Source organism: Aplysia californica, unplaced genomic scaffold (genome assembly GCF_000002075.1).
Source record: "Aplysia californica isolate F4 #8 unplaced genomic scaffold, AplCal3.0 scaffold00413, whole genome shotgun sequence".
NCBI lineage: Eukaryota > Metazoa > Mollusca > Gastropoda > Aplysiida > Aplysiidae > Aplysia > Aplysia californica.
Window position 1 is genome coordinate 77,357 of NW_004797683.1, and position 11,302 is coordinate 88,658.

The 11,302-nt window shown below is 43.7% G+C and overlaps 1 protein-coding gene across 1 annotated transcript in view; it reads right to left on the bottom strand.

Annotated features, from left to right (window-relative positions):
• The window catches only part of LOC101851430 (myosin heavy chain, striated muscle), a 50,090-nt gene that overhangs the window by 6,177 nt on the left and 32,611 nt on the right, over nt 1–11,302 (bottom strand). The window contains 14 exon segments of the mRNA XM_035971296.1: nt 407–607; nt 1,054–1,180; nt 1,719–1,831; nt 2,177–2,308; nt 2,769–2,897; nt 3,305–3,497; nt 3,793–4,033; nt 4,314–4,530; nt 4,895–5,027; nt 5,470–5,666; nt 5,994–6,239; nt 7,508–7,586; nt 8,048–8,301; nt 9,341–9,397. Of these exon segments, the coding sequence (XP_035827189.1) occupies nt 407–607; nt 1,054–1,180; nt 1,719–1,831; nt 2,177–2,308; nt 2,769–2,897; nt 3,305–3,497; nt 3,793–4,033; nt 4,314–4,530; nt 4,895–5,027; nt 5,470–5,666; nt 5,994–6,239; nt 7,508–7,586; nt 8,048–8,301; nt 9,341–9,397 (2,319 nt within the window).

Sequence of the window (11,302 nt, forward strand, 5' to 3'; positions counted from 1 at the left end):
GAGAGAGAGAGAGAGAGAGAGAGAGAGAGAGAAAGAGAGAGAGATCGGGGAGGGGGGCGGAGAGTGAGAGAGAGGTAGAGAGTGAGTGAAAGAGAGAAATAATGAGAGGGGGGAGGGTGAAAGAGGGGGTATGATGATAGAGAGCGTATGAGAATGAAAATGAGAGAGAGAGTGAGAGAGTGAAAGAGGGAGAGACAAAGAGAAAGAGAGAGATGAGATGAATATTCCTTGAATCTGGTTTTTAAGAAATGTTTACACTGTTTAAAAGAATTATCAATTCAATTTACAGGAACACTAAAGTCGTATCTATGAAACAAAAACTAAGCTAATCTGAAATCGAAATGTGATTGATTCTAGTAGTGTAGAGGACAAAAGATTTCAACTGAAGGAAATCTGCATGACTTACAGCCTCCTCGACTTGTCTCTTGTAGGTCTTGATCTTGTTCTGCAGTTTGTCGACCAGGTCCTGAAGGCGTTCCTGGTTTTTGCGGTCCTCGTCCGCTTGGAAGGCCAGCTCCTTGAGACGGCGGTCGGCCTTGCGCATGTTCTTCTGGGTCTCAGCGTGGCGGCGCTGTTCGTTATCCAGTTCAGTCTCCAGTTCTCTCACCTGTGCGAGGAGGTATGTTCAAGTTGAGCATGTGTAGTTTGATATATACTTAAGTTTGATGAGAGTGTTTGTGTGTTTAGAACGACATACCGTTCTTTCACCTGCAAGGAGATGCGTTCATTTTGTTTAAGGTGAGGGTGTGTTATATGATGCATATTTAAGTTATATTTGTGTAATTCATTGTGAATGCCTGATGAATAAACTACAATTCTCTCAGGTATAGGAAGTTTTTTTTTACGTGTTACATAGTATAAATAGTGAATGTGTGTAGAACAAAATGTAATTTTAATTTGGAGATAAGCATTCCCGTCGTTGCATAATGAGATCTGAACTTCTACTGAATTTATGTGAATTAATTAGGACAATGCATTCACCCCATTAATAGATGTTGACATCATTGATTGTAAATACCACAAAACAGTTGTAGATTAGGGTACAATACTCACTCTTGTCTCGAGTTTCTGGATCATCTTCTTTCCACCCTTGAGGGCCTGAGCCTCGGCCTCATCCAGGCGGACCTGGAGATCCTTCATCTGGCCTTCCATGCCCTTCCTCAGCTTCTCGACCTGGAGGCTGTGGGAGAAAAAATGAACACGTACAGGTCACATAATGTAGTTACTTCATTGTGTGTGGTTTATTTAGAGAGATTACACAGGAGGGAAAAGAAAGAAAGGCTTTCCTGCAAGCAAACCAGCTTGGAAGAAACAACAGAGAGACTAGGAAAAGGTCAAATCTGGCAAAGGGATCTTTATAACATAAGCGAGAGAGAAAAAGACGGAGAGAGAAAGAGCGAAAGAGTTAGTAAAAGGTAGAGAGGGGTAGAGAGAGAGAGGGTGAGAGAGACAGACAGACAGCCAGACAGCCAGACAGCCAGACAGGCAGAGAGAAAGAGAGAGAGACTGGGAAAGAGAGAGGGAGAGATACAGGGAGAAAGGGACAGAGAAAGAGAGGGAGAGAGAGAGAGAGAGAGAGAGAGAGAGAGAGAGAGAGAGAGAGAGAGAAAGAGAGGGAGAGGAGAGGGGGAGGGAGTGAGAGTGAGAGAGAGAAAGAGAGCTAAAAAAAGAGACTGATTGACCAATGTCCAGCACAATAAGCCGTTGTGTATGTTTACCTGTGTTCCTGCTCCTGGCGGAGTTCATCAGCCAGGCGAGCGGCGTCAGCCATGGCCTTCTTGGAGCGCTCCTCGGAGGCACGGAGTTCGTTGCTCATCTCATCCAGATCGGTCTGAGGGTGGACAACACGGGCTGGTTAGGGAACTATATTCATATGCTTTTTTGGATGCGTGCGTGTGTGTATGTGTGTGTGTGTGTGTGTGTGTGTGTGTGTGTGTGTGTGTGTGTGTGTGTGTGTGTGCGCGGGCGCGCGCGTGCGTGCGTACGTGTGGGTATTTTTAGTCAATACTGTAAAAATTCCGTAATAATATATATACATCGCCACTTTCTTCTACAAATATTTCCTTTAGTTGCTACCTCCTTTCCAGACGCTGGTTAAAATCCCAAACAAAAGAAAAACCTCCCAGGAAAAATCTAACAAGAGTCCATCTAAATTCCCACAGTCTTCTCAACTCACCTGCATGGCCTGGACATCTCCCTCCAGCTTCCTCTTCTGTCCCTGGATGGAACTGTTCTGGGCGGACAGTTCGTTCACGCGATCATTGGCGTCGTTGAGCTCATTCTCAGCTCCCTTGCGGGCACGCTCGGCCTGGAGAAGACGCACAAAGAATTATGGCATTAATTATAGAATCAGTTTTAAAAATGGGAAATGTTGCTTTTCAAGAAAAAAATATAACGTCTTTTACTAAACGGTAGTGTAGAAAAAAATATAAAGAATATTTTATCTTCTGCAGGAATGAGAATCCTAGTTGGAATGAGGAAAAAAAGCTAACAAAAATAAACTCCCCCACCTTCGCTCAACCGCAAAAGTAGCACAGAATAGATTCCCATTTCACCACAGAAATAGTAGCGGAACTTTTATGAGGATGCAATAGCATTTGCTACTTTGGCATAAACAATAAAGAAAGTATAATGCAGTCATCTATCCAGCAAAGCAGGGAATCGAACCATTAATATTTTCCCTGCAAATCCAACATCATACTGCCAGTATAGGCAACCCTCAGTAAAGGAATTTTGAAAAGTAAGGTACTGCAGTTTCGTAAACTCACCTGCTCAAGGGCACTTCTGAGCTCTTCAATCTCTCCGGTGAGGACAGTGCAGCGGCGCTCGGCCATGTTGTAGGACTCGCGGGCCTCTTCCCTCTGTCTAGCCTCATCCTCGATCTGAGACTGCATTTCCTGTTGGTGCATAGATCACAACGTTATAATGTTTGTTTCAGAAAAAGAGTCTTCATTTTTTTGGCCACTTTTTGGGGAGAGAGAGAGAGAGAGAGAGAGATCCGTAGAGACCAAGAGAGACCAACAGAGACCGAGAGATACCAATTTGAATGTTATGAACTGGGATTGCCCCTTCTTGTTTTGTATTCAAATATTGTAATCTGCTAAAATGTCATGTTCTGCAATCTTTGTTTTGTTGTAATCTTTGCAACGTTGTAATCTAATATGGCAACCGTTTCAATTTCATGATTTTATATTACTGATATCTTTTATTGTATTATTACCTTTACCTTTCTGTTGTTTTTAGTGCGCTACTATTTTTTCCTTTGATATCTGCACTTAGGCAGTAATGTCCATCCATGACTTACCCTGATCGTCTGCTGGTATTTCTTGACGTTCTTCTCGAACTCAGCCTTGCCCCTGTTGGCGGCATCAAGAGCCACTTCGAGCTCGTTGATGTCCTGCTCAAGCTTCTTCTTGATGCGCAGAGCCTCGCCCTTGCCCTTGGTCTCGGCCTCAAGGCTAGCCTGCATGGAGTCCATGGCGCGCTGGTGGTTGCGGCTGAGGAAGGAATGGCATAAACTGGGTAAGTTATTGGGTTCCAATAATACATGGGAACGTTGAGGAGTTTTGTAGTTTAGTAAGTTAATAACTCTAAGCTCCCACCTCAGGAATCAATTTGGGATTAGTCACTGTTGTATATCTTCTTCTTCCTTGGTCTAACCACTTGTAGTTTGTTTTGGGGGGGGGTTTAGGTCACTAACCACTTGAGGTTATGTTCTGTCATGTTAGTGCTTTTATTGTTTATAGAACACCGTAATAATTGTATTCAGACAAAGTTTTAAAAAAGACTTACCGGGTGTTCTCGAACTCCTCTTCCTTATCCTGGATACGGCGGTCAATGTCGGAGCGCACAGAGGAGATCTCCAGCTGGGCGCGCATGACCTTGGCCTCTTCCTGCTCAAGGGCAGACTCAGCCTCCTCCAGAGCAGCCTGCAGCTCCTCCTTCTCCATCTCCAGGCGCTTGCGGGCCTTCTCCAGCTCGTGGGTGCTGCGGCCGCCCTCGCCAAGTTGGTCGGTGAGGTTAGGAATATCATAAATGTTATGTTTGGAGGAAACATGTTTAGTGTTCGAAGCTAGGGATTCGTTTGTTGAACTAAGCTTTATATTTCATCCTGCGGTGGAAGGAACAAATACCTTTAGTGGTGAAAACTCAGAATCCTTCACGATTAAAATAAGAGAGGCACTTCGAATTGTATAAGTTAAATAAAATCATGAAGATACAAAAGCGAGTTCACAAAAGTCTAGAATTTACGAACAAGCTTCACTCCACAAATGCTTGACAGACACACGCTAACATGAACAACAAGTACTCACCAGCCAAGTTCTTGTTCTCACGGCGAAGAGCCTCAACACTGTCGTTGGCTTCCTCGACCTGGGCCTTGACCCTGAAGAGCTCGGCAGAGTAACCTCTGGCCTCCTTCTGGGCGTTCTCCAGCTCGCTCTGGAGGTCGTTGCACTTGGCTTGCCATTCGGCGATCGTCTTGTCGAAAGCGCGCTGTTTCTTCTCAAGGTTGTTCGCGTTGGCGTTGGACTATGGGGGAAAGAGGAAAATGTTTTTAAAAAACTAACTTTAAGTGTAAAAATTCGGCTAGTGAAAAAACAAACAAACGTTAGACTTATTAATTAAAGCATTTCTCATTAGGCAGTTTTAAGCTCATGGAATCCAGTCCACAGTCCATGCAATAAATATTACCAACTGTCACGTAAAGTCATTTAGAGAACGTATAAATTTGCAGGATTCTTGTCCCATTCAATTCGGTATAGGTACACAAGAAGCAAAACAACCAAGATTATATTTACAAATACACTAAATCCGACTAGTAAATCGTCTTGGTATGGTAAAAAGTCATGAGTCAAAAGTGTTAACGATAAAGATATAACGTAATAGTACGTACTCGCTCGACGTCAATCATGAGGTCCTCGAGCTCGCCTTGCAGTCTGCTCTTGGCCTTCTCCAGAGCCTGGACCTTCAGGTTGGAAGCCTCGGCGGCCTGCTCGGCGTCGTTGAGTTTGGCCTGCAGCTTGCGTCTGGGGGAGGGAAGGGAGGACACAGTGGGTTAGACTTGGGTGGAAAAGAAATGAGAGAAACTAGGGGCTTTTGTGGAAGTTCAGGGGAATAATAGACAGTCATCTGTGACAAGGGGATGACTAAATTGAAGTGCGTTAGAGATGTTTGCAAGACTCTTAAGTACTCGTATTATCGAGGTTAATGTACTTTCTTTCCTGATTTTCTCCTGGAGAGTGAGAGACAGACAGACAGACAGACAGACAGACAGACAGACAGACAGACAGACAGACAGATAGACAGACAGACCGACAGACAGAACGAGGGGGTTAATGAAGAGACAAAAGGAGATCGATAAATAGATGGATATTAGAGGGCACTACTTATGCACCAATAACTAATGAACCGTAAAGAAGTAACCAAAAACCTTCAAAACGTTTTTGAACAAGTTTCCCACACGCTTACCTGGACTCCTCAAGCTCCTCAGCCCGGGCGGTTCCCTCGGACTCGAACTTGGAGCGCCACTGCTGCACCTCGCTGTTGGCCTTGCTGAGCTGCCTCTGCAGGTCGGAGCGTCCCTCCTGCTCTTCCTCCAGCTGCTCGCGGAGAGCATCCAGATCGGCAGTCAGGTTGCGCACCTCAGAGGCAAGCTTCTGGCGAGCCTGTAGATCATGGAAATAAATCATTGTCATGAGTCCGTAAGGAAATATACATGTATGTACCTGGTACAATTTTCACCCAAAAAAAAACCCTGAATAAAAACAAACAAAAAAACTGAAACAAAACATCATACTTGAAACTGCAGGGGAGCTGGCCTACCAAAGAAAACTGCTTCTCTCCACGAAAATTAACGGCAACAGGGGATAAAAGGGTAAAAGTAATAAAAAGTAAAAGTATCATCACAGCTGTTAGAACTCTTACTGATTCTAAAACTTAAAAAACCCACAACAATTAAATTCATCGAAAATGAAAATTGTGGAGTCACTTACGCGGGTCTCATCCTCCAGAGACCTCTTAGCCTCCTCCAGCTGGCTGGCGAGGGAAGTCTTCTCCTTGGTGAGCTGTCCAACACGGTGCTCGGCCTCCTCCAACTGGCGGGTCAGGTCGGCGCTCTCCTGGCTGCCGCGGTTCTTCTGGCCCTGCAGATCCTGGATCTCGCGGGCAGCGGCGTCCAGCTTGGCGTTGAGCTCGGAGATCTGGGCCTCCACCTGCTTGGACATCTTCTCGGACATTCCCTGGAAGAGAACGCGACGTACGGAGGCTTTAGAGGAGGGAAGTATAGGTGCCAAATACATACATACATACATATATATATATATATTTACCAAAGAGATATTTATCTAGACTTTTAGTCAGAACAACGTGCTGTTTACTTTACATCGCCCAGAACCTGCGTTTCTTTTATAGTCAGGTTTGAGTGCTCCATAAATGTGGTATATTATTTCCAGTGAGCAAAGGTACAAATATTTTCTAAACATTCAAGTTATCTATTATCCATTTAAACACCTTTTTAAAATCCTTAGATCGTCAAATGTGTAAAACCAATTGGAAGCAACGATCCCTACATAATACTTGATAGTTTGCATTTTTTTTTTTACTGTTCTTACAAAACCCTGTTTAAAGTGTTTGAGAAAGTAAATCAACATCACCCAAGAATAGAAACATAGGTAAAAATTGAACAAAGTACCCTATTTTTGCATGCATGCGATAACTCTTCGAGAAGGTCTTCCACCTCCAATTCCAGGTCGTGCCTCTCCATGTCTATTCTGGGACGATAGAAGCACAGGTAGACACCTGAAGACATCGTGTGGCATGCAGCTGCATCAAACCATGCTTTAGTAATAGTCATAATAACAAAAGGACGGTGTAAATCTGACGGGACGCTTTGGATAGAAAGGTTGTCACGTAAGTTGTCAATCTGCAAGCATGTTATGTTTGTACTCTTGAAAGACAAAAAATAATATTTACATAAAGTTTCCGTTGTCATGAGTTTTGCTTAAGGATTAGACTAAACAGAATGTTAGAATTCAACAGGGCCTGGGCACACACGAAGTTGTTGAACTGGAAGAAAAGAAGTAACGTAGTCTGGACGTTAAAATAGCATGCATTAAATACATTAAGACAGTGAATATCAATTTGGATTAGCCAGAAAAAATACATTCTTAGAATCTCGTTAACAAGATAAGAGAGGTGTTCTCCTGTTCCTTCATGCCGAGGAGAAGATTTAAGGAGCCAAGTCAGTACAAGCAAGAGGGAATGGGTCTTTAAGTTCGGAATATTCGTCTTTATGTGTATTAGAGTATTTATTGAGTGTTCCGCATGCATTCCTCAAACTTTGCTTTGATATGATTTCCAATTATTCTCATATCGAAACATGATAGTGAGCAGTCTTAGACATTGTTGAGAGACATGCAAGATTGGAATGTAACAATGTCCTTCACAGGATTCGGGACCTACAAGGGCATGCTAAAGATATCATGGCTTTCACAGCATGCCAAGCTACCTTGTTCTTGGAGCTGTGCTCAAGCTGGGCCTGGAGGTCATCGACCTCTCCCTTGAGCTGGTTCTTCTCCTTGTCCAGTCTGAGGGACAGTGTGTAAACTTTGTAAGGCGAGTGTTCTATGGTGTATCAGAACAGTGGGTCTAACTAAGGTTTAATAATAATAAACAAATCAAATTCAAAAGTAAGATAGGTTCTAAATATGAACAAAATTTGAGTACTTCCACAGCTTTAACACCCCCCGCCCCTTTTTCTTACCCAAAAACTCTGCAAGTACCAAACAGTGATAAAATCCCAAGCCTCATGTGTCTTGTATATCCACAGAACAATGGCCAAATACAAATATCTGATTCCCTTTGGGGTTAAAAAAAATAATCCCGAAACTTTACCTTCCACTGGGTAATGTTCCAAACTAAGACTAAACTTTCAAAAAAGTCTCCTAAACCCCAATGTTCATTTCCTTGGCTGAGCTCATCCAGGCCTCATGACACCAGCTTCCCACAGAACAATGACCACCGCTCCAGACCTGACCCCGTGACCTACCTGCTCTTGACCTTCTGCAGCTGGTCGACCTGGTCGGCCATCTCGTTGGCGGCATCCTGGTGCTTCTTGCGCAGGGAGGAGATCTGGGCCTCGTGCTGCAGGGCAGACTCCTCGAGGTCACGGCGCAGCTTCAGGAGCTCCTGCTCACGCTTCTTGTTCAGCTCGACCTGAGCGGCGGTGGCGCCACCAGCCTCATCCAGGCGCTCGCCGAGATCTTCCAACTCGCGGGACAGCTCGGTCCTCTGCTTCTCGACCTAGGAGTCAACATTTGAGTTTTGAGTAAAGAGAAGCACATCGACACAATCCCGGTCATTTATTGCTCAACATTTGAGGGGGAGGGAGGAGATATTTAGTACTTTAATGTACGATAAGAGTATTTGATAAAATACATTTTGTGCATCGGAGTCAATATGAAGAAAGTGTAAAGTACTATAAAGGGCAGCATTATTAAATTATTGGCCTATAGATTCGACATTGAAAAGCAGATGTTAGAACATTGTGTGATTAGAAGTTTGATCCAATAACTGATTTGCTTCCCTTTCATTCTTATTTTTATTTATTCCTCTATTCGTGTATGCGTCTTTTCTGAATTTGTAATGGTTTAACCAGAGGGAATTTGGCTATTTTTAAGATTTGGGGGTGGGGGTGGGCGAGAGAAACGATCTATACAGAGTTTGGGAAAGAAATATAGAGAAAGAAGGAGAGAGACAGAGAGAGAGAGAGAGAGAGAGAGAGAGAAAGATAGAGAGAGAGGGAGAGGGAGAGAGTGTGAGAGAGAGAGAGAGGGGGGGGGAGAGGGAGAGGGAGAGGAGAAAGGACGAAAGAGAGAGAGGGAGAGAGGAAGGGATAGAAGGAAGGAGATAGATGAGGGGGAAAGATGGGAAGAGAGAGGGAGAGAGAGAGAGAGAGAGAGAGAGAGAGAGAGAGAGAGAGAGAGAGAGAGAGAGAGAGAGACTGAGAGAGAGAGAGAAAGAAAGAGAGAGGGTGGTGATGATAGACAGGGAGAAAAATAATTTTGGCAAGTAGATCTATAGACAGGCGTATAGTTAGGAAGGTAAACTATTTTTTAAGCGAACAAGGGCAAAAGGGAAATCAAATAAAGAAGACTCAGCAGAAAGAAGGGGTAGACAGGAGAGCGGCAATGGTTACGGTGGAAAAAGCAAAGCTGTTGAGAAAAAAAAACGCGATAAGCTCAGGTGGAGCAGAGACAGGGGCGCTGGAAGGTAGAGGGATTAAGGGTGGAAGGGGTGGAAGGGGTGGGGGGGGGGTTAACTTATGAAGAGAGTGACTCACCTTAGCTCTGGACTGGCGTTCGGCTTCAAGCTCCTCTTCCAGTTCCTCAATGCGGGCCTGCAATGCATGGGTTGTCATGGTTACTAGATGAAGCCAAGTGAATCAAAACTATGTAAAGACAATATGAACCACACACAAGACAGAATAGTCTGCCTTGTTAAGTGAAAGCAGCGGCTGGCTTGCCTGCAAATAGAGCAATCTTGGAGTAAGCGATGAGCGATTTCGGAAATCGGCTATAGATCCGATTTTCTGCGCCTTCTACGATGAAGAGATGAATGAGATTCCGAAGCAAAATTAATTAATCCAAAAGGAATGTGATGAGCTTCAAGCCGTAAACAGCCGATATTGCAGCACGGTATTAGGAATGTTTATGACGGTTTAAGGAATACAGCGCGTTAAAAAAAAGCACCGATAACAATAATATTGTTCGTGAGCACTAATGAACAGTGGTCGGCAAGTCTTGTATAACACTGGCTAGCAAATAAAACTAAGCACTGGCGTGACGTGGTCCTTTATATATGAAAGAAATTAAAAATATGTACAGCATTGATAATTGTTTAGTCACATAGGCAGAATGTGAATATTAATGTCTCTCTCCTTGATGAGCAACTTGAATTTGAGAATATATCGTCCAGTCTTTTGCTGATTTATAAATCCAAAGTGTAAAACTTCTTTCGAAAAATGATTCGTAACCGCTCCGAAAATTTCTGCTTTCGTTTAAACTCCAAGGTGAAATAAGATTCCGTGCTTGAGGCTGGTCTCGAAAGTTTCGGGATTTATTTCCTCTGAGCGAATCGTAGAAATAAAACACGGGTGCAACGAGTCAGAGGCTATCATCAAAGTCCCAGGCAGTCGGACGCACCGACGTTTCCAGAGCAGAGAGCGCACGCGAATGAAAGCTGCAGTGAGCGTCGGAGGCCAACTTTTCTCAAATTATTTTGGCACCGGAGCATAGCAGTCTGATGACTCACCCCCTCTTCTCTTCAACTCATGTTTTCTTTACCTGGACGAGCGAAGTTTCTAGGACCAGCGAGTTTCAAAAGTTTTAAGATAAAAAAGCCGCCTACGTAGAAAGAATGGGATTGGGGGAGGGAGATTTGGCAAAGCGAGTGTTTCTTTTTTTAAATTATTTTTGGTCTGTCGGTTGTTTGTGGTATTTCTCTTGTTTTCTGGTTGTTTCTCTGAAATGTGAGTACCAGTCTCGGGAATGTGCTCAGGAGCACAAAACTCTCGTTGTTTTAGAGAACAAAAACGGTATTTTTCTTCGTTTACTCAGAATAGTATGGGGTTTTATAAGGATTGAGTCTCGTGAAATCGGAATGGCTTCATATTAAGAGTGATCTTTCCCCTTGTTCATGCAAGGGATATTTACATTTGTCTCTTTCCTTTTGAATTCTAGCCTTTTGTGTTTATAAATCACGAAATAAAACAACTTTTGCCTTTATCGATTAATTAGATCAGAAAGGTTTACACAAACATTATTCCAATTTATTGGCTCCTATTGGACGATTGTTTTGAGTAATGAGATTGAATATTTTAAATTACAAGCTAAAAGTTTTACAGAGCAGAACCCGTTTGAACAAAATAATTGATAGATAACATTCTCAATACTTTTGTTTTACAAGACGGAAAAAGGGGGGAAGCGGGGGAGGAGGTGGGGGAAGGGTTGTTTGTGGTAAAGCATATTCGTGAATGTGCAGTATGGCCACGCTAAGGCAACTCTAAGTGAGCGCAACCCTACCCTGCTTCTTTTCACCCAAATCTAACAGGATATCCCTGCACCTTTCGCCACGTACCCAGCAGGATGAGCCGGCTTATCGTGCTTCCTCCCACCCGCCTTATCTTTTCCTCTCACAATCAAGGGCGATAAGACAGGGGGTGTGCTCTTTTCCCCCTTGCTTCTCCAACTAACAGCAGCAGCTGTAAAGGTAGATGCTGCCTATCCTTTACTGGAGCTTCCCT